General features: G+C 35.2%; 4 protein-coding genes across 4 annotated transcripts; 3 read left to right on the forward strand and 1 right to left on the reverse strand.

The window, feature by feature from the left end:
- Positions 1–3914: 3914 nt before the first annotated feature.
- On the reverse strand, positions 3915–4984 carry LOC105209256 (general odorant-binding protein 66). The gene is made up of 3 exons (XM_011179569.3): positions 4869–4984; positions 4445–4793; positions 3915–4371 (listed from the first exon to the last, which is right to left on the reverse strand). Exons 1-3 carry the CDS (start codon positions 4914–4916, stop codon positions 4163–4165), a joined length of 606 nt encoding a protein of 201 aa, XP_011177871.1. The 5' UTR covers positions 4917–4984; the 3' UTR covers positions 3915–4162.
- Positions 4985–5769: 785 nt separating this feature from the next.
- On the forward strand, positions 5770–6810 carry LOC128922561 (uncharacterized). Its single transcript, XM_054233502.1, has 5 exons — positions 5770–5880; positions 5944–6018; positions 6111–6245; positions 6315–6474; positions 6641–6810. The coding sequence occupies exons 1-5, from the start codon at positions 5839–5841 to the stop codon at positions 6808–6810; spliced, it is 582 nt and encodes a 193-aa protein (XP_054089477.1). The 5' UTR covers positions 5770–5838.
- Positions 6811–11300: 4490 nt separating this feature from the next.
- LOC128922562 (uncharacterized) lies at positions 11301–12348 on the forward strand. The gene is made up of 5 exons (XM_054233503.1): positions 11301–11392; positions 11449–11523; positions 11624–11752; positions 11825–11984; positions 12107–12348. Exons 1-5 carry the CDS (start codon positions 11351–11353, stop codon positions 12346–12348), a joined length of 648 nt encoding a protein of 215 aa, XP_054089478.1. The 5' UTR covers positions 11301–11350.
- Positions 12349–14733: 2385 nt separating this feature from the next.
- LOC105209386 (uncharacterized) lies at positions 14734–15816 on the forward strand. The gene is made up of 5 exons (XM_011179771.2): positions 14734–14846; positions 14910–14984; positions 15073–15207; positions 15275–15434; positions 15498–15816. The coding sequence occupies exons 1-5, from the start codon at positions 14805–14807 to the stop codon at positions 15746–15748; spliced, it is 663 nt and encodes a 220-aa protein (XP_011178073.2). The 5' UTR covers positions 14734–14804; the 3' UTR covers positions 15749–15816.
- The last annotated feature ends 1490 nt before the right edge of the window (positions 15817–17306 follow it).

Genomic DNA, 17306 nt, shown 5'->3' on the forward strand with positions numbered 1-17306 from the left:
ACACTTAGAAGGAAGTGCCTGAAGTTCATGGGAAATAAAGTTGTAAATAAATGTAAATACTCATACATATGTACATATATGTGATTTTATTGAGTTGTAAACTAAATGTATGTATTTGTATATATATCTACAATAAATAATATATTTACTTCTATAAAATATAAAACTCTTTATTTATTTGTCATATTAGTCTATGTCTGCGATGAGGAAGTTGATGCTGAAATATATGACATTTATGAATTGAATACTGAAGCAGCTTATATTAAGTAGAAATAATCAACAGAGAGTATAAATTGTGTTGGCCAGTTGAAATGTGGAGATCATGCTTCCAAACGGTGACACTGAAATCATATTTGCTCTCTTAGAAGAAGAAATGCAGATCATCTATTTAAGAGCTGTCTCTGTGAAGTTACAGTTAAGCCACTGTTGAAGCTCATACTCCTTTTTATACTCTCGCAACAAAGTTGCTAGAGAGTATTATAGTTTTGTTCGCATAACGGTTGTTTGTAACACCCAAAACTAATCGAGTTAGATATAGGGTTATATATACCAAAGTGATCAGGGTGAAGAGTGGAGTTCAAATCCGAATGTCTGTCTGTCCGTCCGTCCGTCCGTCTGTGCAAGCTGTAACTTGAGTAAAAATTAAGATATCTTGATGAAACTTGGCACACTTATTTCTTGGCACCATAGGAAGGTGTTCGTTTTTTAGCCACTTCTTAATACAGTCTAAAAATGAAAAAAATCGGATAATAACCACGCCCATCTCCCATACAAAGGTTAGGTTGAAAATTACTAAAAGTGGGTTAACTCACTAACGAAAAAGTCAGAAACACTATATTTCACATAAGAAATGGCAGATGGAAGCTGCACTCAGATTTTTTTACAAAATGGAAAATGGGCTTGGCGTCGCCCACTTATGGGTCAAAGCCATATCTCAGGAACTACTCGACCGATTTCAATGAAACTTAGTTTGTAATAGTTTCCTTACATCCCAATGATATGTTGTGAAAATAGGCCAAATCGCTTTACCAGCACGCCTACTTCCTATATACCAGAACTTTGAAGACGATCTGAATCGTTTACATTACAATATATAAAGTAAGCACTAGTGAAGATATCAGTGCATAACTTTGCACAAATACTATGTTTATAGTGTGGCAGCCCCATTCTAAAAATCGCCGAAATCGGACCATAGGTTTTTAAGGCCCCATATATCGAACACGAGGACTTCGGTGCTTCTAACCTAATATTATGGTTTCCAACTTATATTATATAATATAAATCAAGTTAAATAAATAAATTCTTCTTCTTCTTAACTGGCGTAGAAACCGCTTACGCGGTTATAGCCGAGTCCACAACAGTGCGCCACGCATCTCTCCTTTTGGCGGTTTGGCGCCAATTGGTAATACCAAGTGAAGACAGGTCCTTCTCCACCTGGTCCTTCCATCGGAGTGGAGGTCTCCCTCTTCCTCGGCTTCCACCAGCGGGTACTGCATCGAAAACTTTCAGAGCTGGGGCACTTTCATCCATTCGAACAACATGACCCAGCCAGCGTAGCCGCTGTCTTTTTATTCGCTGGACTATGTCTATGTCGTCGAACAACACATACAGCTCATCATTCCATCTTCTGCGGTATTCGCCGTTGCCAATGTTTAAGGGACCGTAAATCTTCCGCAAAACCTTTCTCTCGAAAACTCCTAGTGCCGTAAATAAATTGCGAGAGTATAAAATGTTCGGTTACACCCGAACTTCGCCCTTCCTTACTTGTTTTTATATGTTATGGACTTTTTCTCATGCAAAAAACATAATTTTAGATAATCGACCAGTATCTTTATACATCATATAAATTCTGTGTAGGATTATATACAAATATATGTTTGTTAGGAGAGGAGAATTGCATTCTTATCAAAGTAGACCTAAATCAAAACTAAACTAACATTCAACCGTCCAACATAACCACACATAATTCACAGTAATACTAATTAACATAAACCTAAACCTACTACTTGCAACCAGTTACATAAATTCTAGATTACAATGGACATTGTGAAAAATTTTCCAATTCTTTGTTACATCACAACTTTGTTTTAATAATTTTAAATTGTTCAGCGCAGAGAATGAAAAGTGAAAACAAAAATTACACAACAATAGAGCAACTATAAAACTATTAGGTTAACTGCTCATCAGTCATTCATTTGCAGTGCCATGCGACAGAGAACATACGCAAGTAGTTGCGGGCTGCAGTTGTCAACGGCACTGACAGTTCGTGATAACATGGAAAAGTTGCGTTTTGTATTTGTGGTGTATTTGAATGCTGCTTTGTTTCCAACACAAAATGATGACAAAATTAAATTTAACAACTTTGAGCGATGATTGAAAAGGGAAGGCGAAATGAGGAAGATGAATAAAGGAAAGAACGAGTGAAGGAATGAACGGAAAGTATGAATGCCGTGGCAGATAAAATCACAAACTGCAATTGTAAACATTACTGTTGAGCGTTAGAAAAGTTTGGCAGCTTTTCAAGTGCTGCTTTTGAATGCGAAATTACGCAACTTTATGGGGAGCGCACCAAAAACAGAAATGAAAAATAACAAGCAAAGAAACGACATTGCTCCACTGCGCTGCGCATCTCCTTGCGGCACGGTGAATGGCGAAATGCGAAATCTTTGCTGTGGCAAGCGCAGTGTTTGTCATTATGCCACAAATTGGCACACAAATTGTCTGCAACATAGCGCAAAACTAGGGAAATTGTAACTTATTTTTTAGGATAAAAGAGGTGAGGAGCATACAAAAAATGGAGTTTGCAATGAGTTTGGTTAGAAGATAGCTAAAATAGAATTTAGTTAGGGGTTATTTGTATTTTTAGAGATTTTGACTTAGTTGACAGTTTTTAAGACTTTTGTGGGCCTTGCGACCCTTACAAAACAGTGAATAAATGAGAAACACTAAATGTTGCCTACATTTAGGCATTTAGGTTACTTTAGCGAAAACATCAATCCTAGTTAATGGGAATGAAGAGCTTACTTCCAGCTCTGGTATGAATAATAGAGCAATACTTTGAGGTTTTTGTACTCTCGCAACTTCTGCAAAGAGAGTATAATAGTTTTGTTCACATAACTGCTGTTTGTAACTGAAATTTTTTTGGGGAAGTGGGCGTGGTCCCGCCCCCTTCTAAGTTTTTTGTACATACATATCTGGTAAACTACTAGTGCTATATCAACCAAACTCACTAGCGTCGTTTCTTTTATGTCCTTCCTTATACAGTCCAAATATGGAGGAAATCGGACTATAACCACGTCTACTTTCCATACAAAGGTTATGTTGAAAACTACTGAAAATGCTTTAATTCAGTAACCAAATTTTAAAAGGGTGTGGTGTGGTTCCGCCCACTTTTGGGACAAATTGAATTGGTTTGTAATATTTACCTTGCAACCCAATGATATGTTGTGAAAATAGGCCAAAACGGTTCACAACCTTGCTTACTTCCTATATGCCAGAACTGTGAAGTCGATCTGAATCGTTTACTTTAAGTCTCTCAGATATATTGAAGAGATTCAGAGAGAATATTTTTCTTATAATAATATGTCTTCGTGCGAAAAATGAGAGAAACCATTTCATAACTTTACCTAGCTCCCATATACCTAATATTAGGTTTTACAACTTCCAATGGACTTAATACTATATATATCACGATATGTGGGTCAATAAAAAAGAATAAAATTAAATAAATTAATTGCGATAGTATGAAATGTTCGGTTACACCGGAATTTTGCCCTTCCTTACTTTCTCTAATATTGATTTAAAATTTTTTAAATGGATATATATTCGTTTCGTTCGAATTTATATGAGCAAACTTTTTTATAGAATTAATTATTAAAGTCAGTTCAAAAGAAAAAAATCGAGGTTGTAATAAAAAATCAAATTTATCGAAAAGGCCAAAACATTTATTCCAGAAAAAAGTGTTTTTGTTAACATTTTTAAACAATTTTTGATTTATTACTAGGTAGGTAGGTAGGTAAAGTGGTTGTCAAATCACGCACCTAGAGAGAGTTACTACTAAAATGTTACCAAAATTTTGAAGCGATTTTTTAAACACACAAACAATCATTTTTAATTATTCAACGATGCTATTAACATTCCTCCACAACACTGCAGTCGTCACTTAAATCGTGGTCAATGCGTCTTTGCATTTCTTGCTGAACTCCAACACGGTGTTGCACTCTTCCGTCTTAGCCCAACGATCGGCAGGACAATTGTGAAAGAACTCACGTATTACACAGGCCAAAATGACACTGGGCTTGGGATCGCAGTACTTAGCGCCGGGTACGTGGAATATTGGATTGGATAGGAATTTCGCAGTGTTCTCAATGGCTACGTAGTGGAAATGTAAGAAATGAATATTTATATTATATTTTCTTCGAAAATCTGTTTGCACACTACTCACATTTGCTATGACAGTGATCGAATGCGTTTGTCATTTCCTTTGCATACTCTGGATCTGTTTTGAATTTACCCTCGTAGTGTTTGCGCACCGCCGGCATATCCAAATCGTCACCTTTCATGAATTGCAACTTATTGAAGATACATTTGGCGAAGCATGTACCCAATATGGCATGATCCGCTGTTATATCGACAATTGCCTCCTCATCGTGTTTGATAAATTTGAAGCCCGTCTCCTTGGCACACGAGTCCACGAACTCCTGATAGCCATCGGGATGTTTGCAGCAGTAGTGTATACGATCCTCCTTTATCGATTCGGGATTATCACAATCGATTTTAAGCGAGTTGCCGAACTGCGTTCAATTCGTAATTTTCAATTCATGAGTTTTAAGCACAATTGATTTTATATATTACAAATGAAATCTTACCTTCAATAGCAAACCGCAGGCAAATATAATCACAAACAAATTCTTCATAGCTTAGCACAGTGCGAGGTAACTTTTTCACAATGAATGCCGTTTTCGGTATTTGACGTAATTCCGTGAAATTTTTTCATTTTTATAGCAAAAATTTTCTGTTTTTTTATTGTTGTATAAATTAAGCAAAGCTAATCTAGCGAAAAAAAATGTAATGGCAAATAATTTTATTTAATTATTTAGTCATTAAACTGCAAACCAAATGGTAATTGCGTAATAATGTGAAATTCCGATATGATATCAATAATCGATAAATTAATGTTTGCTATAGAACGCTACTGGTTGTAGAGACATCCGACCTAATAATGCTCAGCTCTAAGTTTTAAAATAACGGGTTTTATTAAGAAAATTACACTAATTTTGTTCTTTGGAGAGATTTCCAAACGGTCCTGCTTTCTAGAACATCTTCTGCACCGTTAACTTATTCAAACCCTAAATTATTTAAATCCTGACTTCAATGTAAACTGATATCTTCGGTTACTATCGGATATTTCGGAAAGAACAGTATACATTTCAAAGAAAAACACTCAGTTTCTAAACATATGTAGCTTTGTAGGAAGAGGGACAGAACATCAATATTTTATAGGAAAATATTTAGAAAGTTCAACTGAGTCTATACGATATTCTTTAACAGCAACAGCTAATTTTTTCGTATTTTACTAATTTATCGGTGTTGGCCAGATAACTCTATAACTATAGATTTCAACAGTGATTTTTCACTTATGAAATTTCAGTTTCAATTAAATTGATTATGAGCTTAATTAAATTAATAGCATTCATAGCCAGAATTAGTATATTTAAAGCTCATTAGCAGAAAAATATTTAATTTTGACCATAAAGTATCATTGGCAGAAAAGAGTGCTAGGGACACAGTTGTTGCGGTCAGAGGGCGCTCACCAATCATAACGGAAAGTGCTAAACTATGCAGCTAAGTGAGATTTGTTGTCTTGTGATATGGCTGGGGGTAAGCAAATGGAGTTAAGAGGTTTACTAATACGGTTTCATTGCTTGAGTGTTCTTGTTTTAGCTTTTCGCCAGAATATTTGGAGACACGACAGTTGGTGATATTGAGACGCTTGATGAGGAACAATGCAGCAAACCGGTAGAGTTTTTTTTTAAATTATAAATCAACTTTGATTGACAAATAATTTGTGGTTTATTTTTTAATAATTTGTGTTACTATTTCTCTAACAGCGCAAAGGCTGTTGCGAAGATATTAATATGTTCATGGATAACGAAACAATAGCTTGCGTGTACATGTTTCAGGAATTATTTTCTACTTCTCCGGGGGAAGAAAGAACTCTTAGTAAAAGTATTGGTGCTTTATCGGTAAATTATTAAATACTTTTAAAACAAAAAGATTTGCATATTTAGTTATTTTCTTGTATACCGGAATAGTGTGTAATCAAATGCGTTTATAAAAAGCGGAACTATTTGGTCGAAGGCGATGAGGATATTAATATGCAAGGAGTGAAGGAGCATGTAGAGAAACTTTATGCAGGTCGTCCCAAAGAGCAGCAATATTATATTGAAGTATTTGAGTTTTGTCGCAAAGATGGTAAGAAAGCAGGTTGTATTCGTATAAGTGACAATTTTTTTCCTTGCAGCTTTTTTCTTAAAATTTTTTTTTTCAAACGTTAAACAATAATTCTCATACAATGAAATAACTTGTTCTTTCAGCTTGGACAACATTAACAAAGACTGCAAATCTTATTATGTTTTAGTCAACGCTTGTCGAATGAGGGATCATACGATGAAAACTTGTCCATACTTTATGTGGGCGGCGAAGAACCGAACGTCAGCAGCACAAAAATGTAAAGCTGCAAAGGACCAATGTTATAAAATCGATGATTTAACACCACCGGAGGCAAAGGAGCTTACACTTGATTTGTAATTTGTTTTTTGCTTGCTCTCCTAAAATGGTAAATAAAGAGAAGATCTATTCTAATTTTTGGAGTTATAGTAGTTTGTTTGTTTTATACATAGTGAAGGTCTTCACTCAAAATTTTCACCTCTACTCTAAATCGACCACTGTGTTATATAGTAAAGGGTGATTTTTTAAGAGCTTGATAACTTTTTAAAAAAAAAAAACGCATAAAATTTGCAAAATCTCATCGGTTCTTTATTTGAAACGTTAGATTGGTTCATGACATTTACTTTTTGAAGATAATTTCATTTAAATGTTGACCGCGGCTGCATCTTAGGTGGTCCATTCGGAAAGTCCAATTTTGGGCAACTTTTTCGAGCATTTCGGCCGGAATAGCCCGAATTTCTTCGGAAATGTTGTCTTCCAAAGCTGGAATAGTTGCTGGCTTATTTCTGTAGACTTTAGACTTGACGTAGCCCCACAAAAAATAGTCTAAAGGCGTTAAATCGCATGATCTTGGTGGCCAACTTACGGGTCCATTTCTTGAGATGAATTGTTCTCCGAAGTTTTCCCTCAAAATGGCCATAGAATCGCGAGCTGTGTGGCATGTAGCGCCATCTTGTTGAAACCACATGTCAACCAAGTTCAGTTCTTCCATTTTTGGCAACAAAAAGTTTGTTAGCATCGAACGATAGCGATCGCCATTCACCGTAACGTTGCGTCCAACAGCATCTTTGAAAAAATACGGTCCAATGATTCCACCAGCGTACAAACCACACCAAACAGTGCATTTTTCGGGATGCATGGGCAGTTCTTGAACGGCTTCTGGTTGCTCTTCACCCCAAATGCGGCAATTTTGCTTATTTACGTAGCCATTCAACCAGAAATGAGCCTCATCGCTGAACAAAATTTGTCGATAAAAAAGCGGATTTTCACATTTCGAACCGAACACTGATTTTGGTAATAAAATTCAATGATTTGCAAGCGTTGCTCGTTAGTAAGTCTATTCATGATGAAATGTCAAAGCATACTGAGCATCTTTCTCTTTGACACCATGTCTGAAATCCCACGTGATCTGTCAAATACTAATGCATGAAAATCCTAACCTCAAAAAAATCACCCGTTATATATGTTCGTTGAATTTATCCAAACATGTTTTCGGTTTTAACTAATGTCCTTAGAAACCTAATTGCCGTCAGTTAAAGAATATATAATTGTTACTGGTATCCCTGATGGTACAGATATATTAAATTAGAGTACTAGTATGTGATCGGTTTTCAGGTTTTGCGCACTGCATTCCCGAAAATCTTTAAATACGTCACTACTAGCTTTGTTGCCTTGATTTTTTAGGAACGTAAATAGATCGAGATCTTTGGTATATTTGACTATCTAAAGCACATCTAACATCTAAAGCATATTGTAAGTTGAGTCTTATCTCATCGGTTCTTTATTTGAAACGTTAGATTGGTTCATGACATTTACTTTTTGAAGATAATTTCATTTAAATGTTGACCGCGGCTGCGTCTTAGGTGGTCCATTCGGAAAGTCCAATTTTGGGCAACTTTTTCGAGCATTTCGGCCGGAATAGCCCGAATTTCTTCGGAAATGTTGTCTTCCAAAGCTGGAATAGTTGCTGGCTTATTTCTGTAGACTTTAGACTTGACGTAGCCCCACAAAAAATAGTCTAAAGGCGTTAAATCGCATGATCTTGGTGGCCAACTTACGGGTCCATTTCTTGAGATGAATTGTTCTCCGAAGTTTTCCCTCAAAATGGCCATAGAATCGCGAGCTGTGTGGCATGTAGCGCCATCTTGTTGAAACCACATGTCAACCAAGTTCAGTTCTTCCATTTTTGGCAACAAAAAGTTTGTTAGCATCGAACGATAGCGATCGCCATTCACCGTAACGTTGCGTCCAACAGCATCTTTGAAAAAATACGGTCCAATGATTCCACCAGCGTACAAACCACACCAAACAGTGCATTTTTCGGGATGCATGGGCAGTTCTTGAACGGCTTCTGGTTGCTCTTCACCCCAAATGCGGCAATTTTGCTTATTTACGTAGCCATTCAACCAGAAATGAGCCTCATCGCTGAACAAAATTTGTCGATAAAAAAGCGGATTTTCACATTTCGAACCGAACACTGATTTTGGTAATAAAATTCAATGATTTGCAAGCGTTGCTCGTTAGTAAGTCTATTCATGATGAAATGTCAAAGCATACTGAGCATCTTTCTCTTTGACACCATGTCTGAAATCCCACGTGATCTGTCAAATACTAATGCATGAAAATCCTAACCTCAAAAAAATCACCCGTTATATATGTTCGTTGAATTTATCCAAACATGTTTTCGGTTTTAACTAATGTCCTTAGAAACCTAATTGCCGTCAGTTAAAGAATATATAATTGTTACTGGTATCCCTGATGGTACAGATATATTAAATTAGAGTACTAGTATGTGATCGGTTTTCAGGTTTTGCGCACTGCATTCCCGAAAATCTTTAAATACGTCACTACTAGCTTTGTTGCCTTGATTTTTTAGGAACGTAAATAGATCGAGATCTTTGGTATATTTGACTATCTAAAGCACATCTAACATCTAAAGCATATTGTAAGTTGAGTCTTATCTCATCGGTTCTTTATTTGAAACGTTAGATTGGTTCATGACATTTACTTTTTGAAGATAATTTCATTTAAATGTTGACCGCGGCTGCGTCTTAGGTGGTCCATTCGGAAAGTCCAATTTTGGGCAACTTTTTCGAGCATTTCGGCCGGAATAGCCCGAATTTCTTCGGAAATGTTGTCTTCCAAAGCTGGAATAGTTGCTGGCTTATTTCTGTAGACTTTAGACTTGACGTAGCCCCACAAAAAATAGTCTAAAGGCGTTAAATCGCATGATCTTGGTGGCCAACTTACGGGTCCATTTCTTGAGATGAATTGTTCTCCGAAGTTTTCCCTCAAAATGGCCATAGAATCGCGAGCTGTGTGGCATGTAGCGCCATCTTGTTGAAACCACATGTCAACCAAGTTCAGTTCTTCCATTTTTGGCAACAAAAAGTTTGTTAGCATCGAACGATAGCGATCGCCATTCACCGTAACGTTGCGTCCAACAGCATCTTTGAAAAAATACGGTCCAATGATTCCACCAGCGTACAAACCACACCAAACAGTGCATTTTTCGGGATGCATGGGCAGTTCTTGAACGGCTTCTGGTTGCTCTTCACCCCAAATGCGGCAATTTTGCTTATTTACGTAGCCATTCAACCAGAAATGAGCCTCATCGCTGAACAAAATTTGTCGATTTGTCGATTTTTCGATTTGTCGAACCGAACACTGATTTTGGTAATAAAATTCAATGATTTGCAAGCGTTGCTCGTTAGTAAGTCTATTCATGATGAAATGTCAAAGCATACTGAGCATCTTTCTCTTTGACACCATGTCTGAAATCCCACGTGATCTGTCAAATACTAATGCATGAAAATCCTAACCTCAAAAAAATCACCCGTTATATATGTTCGTTGAATTTATCCAAACATGTTTTCGGTTTTAACTAATGTCCTTAGAAACCTAATTGCCGTCAGTTAAAGAATATATAATTGTTACTGGTATCCCTGATGGTACAGATATATTAAATTAGAGTACTAGTATGTGATCGGTTTTCAGGTTTTGCGCACTGCATTCCCGAAAATCTTTAAATACGTCACTACTAGCTTTGTTGCCTTGATTTTTTAGGAACGTAAATAGATCGAGATCTTTGGTATATTTGACTATCTAAAGCACATCTAACATCTAAAGCATATTGTAAGTTGAGTCTTATTTTAAAGCGAGTTGGACAAAAATAAAAGTGAAAACCTCAGGTTGTCTTTAGTACAGCTCCTTTTTCTAAGCAATTCTTAATATGTCTTTATTTGTAATTATCATTATTGTTAGCAGTAGATTTATCGCTCCGCAGCGTAATATCTTTCAGAGAAGTGCCAATTAAATCCAATAGTAGGGCAATGCTAGCCTTGAGCTCACTGACTGTGTTCTAGTTAAAGAATGCCTACCCTTATCGAAATGCTTCACAATTTCTGATGCTTGAGTGCCTGGCCTCAGTGGGATTGCAGGAAGGATCAGGCCGTCAGTCTGACTAAATGACTTGTATGCCAGTTTTGACATCCGGATAGCGGAACTAGCAGAAATAGAAGGAAATAATAAAAATTTAGCTGCACTAATAATTTGTCGGCGCAGACTATATAGTTTATGGTGATATTTCTCATATTAGATTTTAGGCTTTTAGGCAAAAAATTGCTTTAGAAATTTGCTAATATGACTCCGAATTCATATTGATTGCATAAAATATGAGTAAAAATTAAACTAGTGAAGATTCTTATCAAGATCAAATTTAGATCAATATTTAATTGATTTAATTAATGGCTCAATTACATTAATAGCGTTCAAGCATCAGCAGTGACATGTACATTTAAAGCGCATTAGCAGAAAACTATTTAATTTTAACCATAAAATCTAGGGACACAGTTGTTGTGGCCAGAGTGTGACCACCAATCATAACGGAAAGTGCTAAACTATGCAGCTAAGTGAGATTTGGTGTCTTTTGATATGGCTGGGGGTAGGCAAATTTACTAAAGATGTTTACAGTTTCATTATTTGAGTGGTTTTATTTAGCTTTCCGGCAGAACATTTGGTGACACGACAGTTGGTGATATTGAGACGCTTGATGAGGAACAATGCAGCAAAGCGGTATAGTTTTTGAAATTTAGAAATCAACTTTGATTGACATATTATTATGGTTTATTGTTTAACTTTTTGTGTTACTAATTCTCTAAGTTGTGAATTACAGCGCAAAGGTTGCTGTGAAGATCCTGATCTATTCCCGGATTATCTAACTATGGAGTGCATGGACAAGTTTATGGATCAAAAGTCTCCGGTTGAAGAAATGACTCTTGCTATAAGTATTGATTCGTTATCGGTAAATTTATTGAAATTTTATATTAAAAAAAGTTTTTAATATTCATTATATTTTTTGCTTTTTCTGGAATAGTGTGTTTTCAAATGCATTTATAAAAAGCTGAACTTTTTGGTCGAAGGCGACGAGGATATTAACATGCAAGAAGTGAAGGAGCATGTAAATAAATTTTATGCAGGTCGTCCCAAAGAACAGCAATATCATATTGAAGTGTTTGAGTTTTGTCGCAAACATGGTGTGTCAGCAAGCTGTATTCAAATAAGTCACATTGTTTTTCCTTTGCAGCTATTTTTCCTGACTATTTTTTTAAACGTAAAACACAAATTTCTTATATATTGAAATAACTTGGTCTTTCAGCTTTTAAAACGTATACTCAGATTAATATAAACAACAAAGACTGCAAATCATATTATCTCTTCGTTAATGCATGTCGAATGTCGTATCATATGATGAAAACTTGTCCATACTTTATGTGGGCGGCTAAGGACGGAACGCCAGCAGCGCAAGAATGTAAATCAGCAAAGGAACAATGTTATAAAATCGATGGTTTAACACCATCGGAGAATTTAAGTTATAGATTTGCTCTCTTAAAACAGTAAATAAAGAGAATTGGCTGGAATCGGGAAACTATATTTTTTCTTCCTAGGGTCTATATTATAGTCGAAAGGTGAAATTGAAAGCTTATTTACGAAACTTATAAGAAATTAGCAAATTCTGAAAGTTTCAATCAATTTTTTATACAAATATATTTTTTTTTATATTTTCGAGCTTATAGTTTTCACCTTTATGGGTCAGTTTAAGACAATTATCAATATAGGACACAGCTACACCAGCTCTGAGCTTTCTTATAAAAGAATACGCATTTTCCACTTGATTACATATTTTTGTAATTGTAACTACTGTAATAAAACAATCACCAATAGTAGAATTCGTAGACACTTACTCACTGCTAAAGCAATATTTTGCACTCTTTTTCTGATCTATGTGACAGTTAAATTGCAATATCTAACTCAGTTCCCATTTCTCTGATTTTTTAGAAATTGTACCAATTTTGAATTCAACATTATATAATTTTCATTCTGAGAATTATGTCAACCTAAGGCACAACTAGTAGTCTCGTATTGTGGTGAAGCTCATGAAGGACTCTGCGCAGATTTGATTTTTCTCATAGTAGAATTCAGCTTATACCGAGAAAAGTCGATTGTGAACATAAACATTACTTGATTATATAAAAAAAAATAAACATAATAAATGAACTTCCTATAATTTAACCGGGTCTTTGATTTTCCTAATTTAATTTGGTACATTTTACTACTAATTTTTCAATTGGCTACCATTATTTTATATTTTTAATGCTGATCTCATTTAAATTGTGATTTCAGTGATTTAATTAATTGCTCAATTTAATTGCTAATTAAATGTGTAGTATTCATTACCAGTACTAGTATATTTAAAGCTCATCAGCAGAATCATAATTAAATTTTTTCAATAGTTTTTCTATTCTTAGCAGAAGAGACTGTGTCCTAGCAGTTGTTGCGGCCAGGGTGCGATCACCATTCATAACGGAAAGTGCTAAACTTGGTTTGTACTTTGGTTGTAGACCAAATATTCACTTTTACTCAAAATCAACAACCACGTAATATGTATTTTTTTGTTTTATACATGAATTTTTAATTTTTTCTTGATACTATCCCTACTTATTTCAGTTTCGATAATTTGTTTTATTAATAATATTCTTCGAAGCCTGAATTTATTTTTTAGTTAGTTGAAGAATCTGTAATAGTAAATGGTATTGCCGATAGCACAGATATACTAAACTATAGTAATAGCTGAGTTTCTACACACTGCTTTTCCCGAAAATCTTTAAATTCTTCACAACTATTTTTGTTGTCTTGATTTTTTCGGAACGCTCTATATCTTTCAATTGGATTGAAATATTTGGTATCTTATACCAAAGCTGTTCGGACTCAAAAAACAGTTAAAACCTTAGTTGTCTGAAGAACAGCTCCTTTTTCAAATCCACCCGGAAGCTCCGTAGCAGATTATCTTTCAGGAAAGTGACAATCTAATCTAATAGTAGTGCGGCGATGCTAGCATTGAGCTAACTGACTGTACTCTCGAGACTAGTAAAATAATGCCTATCCACACTATTGGTGGTATCGAGGTCTTTATAATTTCTGTAGTTTTGGTGCCTGGCCACAGTGGCATTGCAGGAAGCATTAGTCATGTAGTCTTACCTACGATAGATCACCGTAGGCTTATTTTGATTTACTACTGGATGGTTGGGTCTAGGGAGTCCATCTCTCTCAATAAATTTCATATTTCACTAGTTGTTAGAGCTCTAGCTGTACCATTGGTATTCAAACGTTGAAAATAAACTATTTGTCGGACGCCAGCTGTAGAGGTTGCTTTGTGGAACCATCTCAACACTTCCTTTTGGACTGCCCACTATTAGAGAAATCGAGGTTAAAATGTCTTTGATTTCACTTTTTCGACATTTTCTCGAAATAGCGGAAGTATATGTAAATATGCTATGTCGATTTCTAATATGTTCAGCGCACTTTGTCGAAACTGTATATCTAATCTAAAAGTATTATTTCAGTTTCATTAAGGACTGTCTTATATAGTCTACGTGTGTGTCCCCTCTTGTGGTGATCAGCCAAAGGGCTTTCCTACCCTCATTCCATAATAATTTGTCGGTGTAGACAATATACTTTATGATGATCTTTCTCATTTTAGATTTTAGGCTATTCAGAAAATGGTCGTTTAGTAATTAGCTATTATTATACCGAATTGATTACATAAAATAAAAACAGAAATTAAACTAGTTAAATTTTTTGATGCTATCCGTTAGATCAAGACTTCAATAATTTATTTAATAGCTCAATTAAATTAATAGCATTCACACACCAGCACTAGTAAATGGAAAGCTCATTAGCAGAAAAATATGAAAATCTTTCCATAAAGTATATATATCATTGGCAGAAAAGAGTGCTACGGAGACGGTTGTTGCAGCTAGGGTGTGACCACCAATCATAACGCAAAGTGCTAAACTATGCAGTTAAGTGAGATTTGGTGTCTGGTGATATGGCTCGGGGTAAGCAAATGCAGTTAAGAGGTTTACAAAGACAGTTTCATTGCTTGAGTGTTCTGGTTTTAGCTTTTCGCCAGAATATTTGGAGAAACGGCAGTTGGTGCTATTGACACACTTGACGAGCAACAATGCAGCAAGGAGGTAGTGTTTTTTAATTTCCATATTATTTATTATTAATTTTAATTTCTTGTTTGACTGTTTCAATCAATTTTGGAATTAAAATCACCAGCGCAAAGGCTGCTGCTATGAACTTCATATGGAAATGGATGAGGCAACAGTCAACTGTGTGATGCATTTTCATAATAAGGGCGAAATTCCATCGGATGACGATAAAAATCCCGTTAAATCGATTGAATTTTTATCGGTAAATTAACAAATACTCGCTAAAGTAAAATAAAAATTTTCATTTATTTTCTAACACTCTATATCAGTGCTTGGCGCACTGCATCTATAAGAAGCGTAATTATTTGACCAAAGGCAATGAAGATATTAATATGCAAGGCGTGAAGGAACATGTAGAGCAGTCGTATGCTGGTCGTCCCAAAGAACAGCAATATTTTATTGAGTTGTATGATGTTTGTCGCAAAGATGGTGTGTATATAAGCAAGCTCTGTTCAAATGATTTTTTTTAAATATATTCTTTTTTTATTTCAGCTTTGAAGATGTATGGTTTGACTAAGAACAACCCAGCTGCTAAAGTTTTTTTCAGGAAAGCCTGCAAACCGTATTATCTTTTCGTATATTTGTGTCAAGCTGAATATCATAGGAAGAAAACCTGTCCATACTTTGTGTGGGGAGGTGAGGAGAAAACGCCAGCTGAGCAAGAATGTAAAGCAGCAAAGGATCAATGTTATAAAATCGATGGTTTAACACCACCGGATGTACTTGACGTTGATCTACCTTAATGTTCTCATATTTTTTGCTTGCTCTCTTAAAAATTTAAATAAAGAAAATATATCAGTTTCATGTTTCTGCACCCTTGGCTGTTAATTTAACGTATTTACATATAATGAATTACATCTGTAATGCATTCCTTAAACAGGCTTCTGTGAAGCCTTTAGGACGCAAGGAAGCCATAAGAGTCATATTTGATTTTATAATTTCGTAAGTTTCATTATTTTTTAGAATAGCATGACAATAAGGATATGTTATGAATTAGTTTGATCTATTTGTTTTAAATCAAAATTAATATTATGAACTTAAATACCACATAAAAGCTGTATAGCAGGTATCTTAAGAGTCATACTGAACAATTTGACAAATAATTTGAGGTTATGTAGGATTTTTTACTACTACTATTTTCTACTAAACTACTAAAGCTATATAGAGGACAATTTCTATAGTCGTTTCTTTTAGGTACTACCTTATACAGCCCAAAAATGGAGGAAATTGTATTATAACCACGCCCACTTCCCATATAAAGGTTATGTTGAAAACTACTGAAAATTCTTTTATTCAGTAAGGAAAACCACCAGCAACCTTGAATTTCCTTATAAAGATGGTACAGAAGGGCTGCACTCAAATTGGTATACAAAACTACTCGACCAATTTCAATGAATCTTCTTGGGTCCAATGATATGTTATGAAAATAGAGCAAATCGGTTCACAACCACCGCCTACTTCCCATATACCAGAGCTTTGAAGTCGACCTGAATAGTATACTTTACAATATATAAAGTGAGCACTAGTGAAGATATCGCCTTTTTTAAAATCGCCGAAATCGGACCATAAGTATACAAGGCCTCATATTTCGAACATGAGGACCTCAGTGTTTCTAATAATTTTATTACCGAAAATATAGGAAAGCCTCTAAGATATTTGGAAGAAATTCAGAGGGAATATGTTTCTTCTAATAATATGTCTGCGTGCCAAAAATGAGTGAAATCGGGTCATAACTTCTCCTAGCTCTCATATACCTAATGTTAGGGTTCCAACTTCCAATGGACTTTATATCATGTATACATATGCCGAATATGGGAGTCAAATTGTTTGTTATATAAAAAAAATTAAATAAATAAATTGATTGAGTATAAAATGTTCGGTGACCCCCGAACTAGTGCTTCCTTACTTGTTTAAAGTGTATTATATTAGTAAAATATTATAATAGTTTCGTTAAAGTCTTTGTAGCCTCTTTCTATTTCCTTCATAATACATTCATAAATTGAACTATATGCTATGTAGGTGTATGATTCACTGTAATACAATTAAAAATACAATGCTATGAACAAATGGATATAAATAGCACTGAAATGGCGACATTTTTTCTCCGTTAATCTTGTTCGACTCAATTTGTAGCAACAACGTACTCAACATACGAGCAGGAAATGCTCATACAACCAGCTGGTTAGTAAACCGACGATTACTGCCTGGTTGGTCTCAGCGACAATCAGCATAAATACGCGAGGCAAACAAACACACCATACCTATATATATATATGTATATATGTGTGTGTGTATACATAT

This window comes from Zeugodacus cucurbitae, chromosome 6 (genome assembly GCF_028554725.1).
Source record: "Zeugodacus cucurbitae isolate PBARC_wt_2022May chromosome 6, idZeuCucr1.2, whole genome shotgun sequence".
Taxonomy (NCBI): domain Eukaryota; kingdom Metazoa; phylum Arthropoda; class Insecta; order Diptera; family Tephritidae; genus Zeugodacus; species Zeugodacus cucurbitae.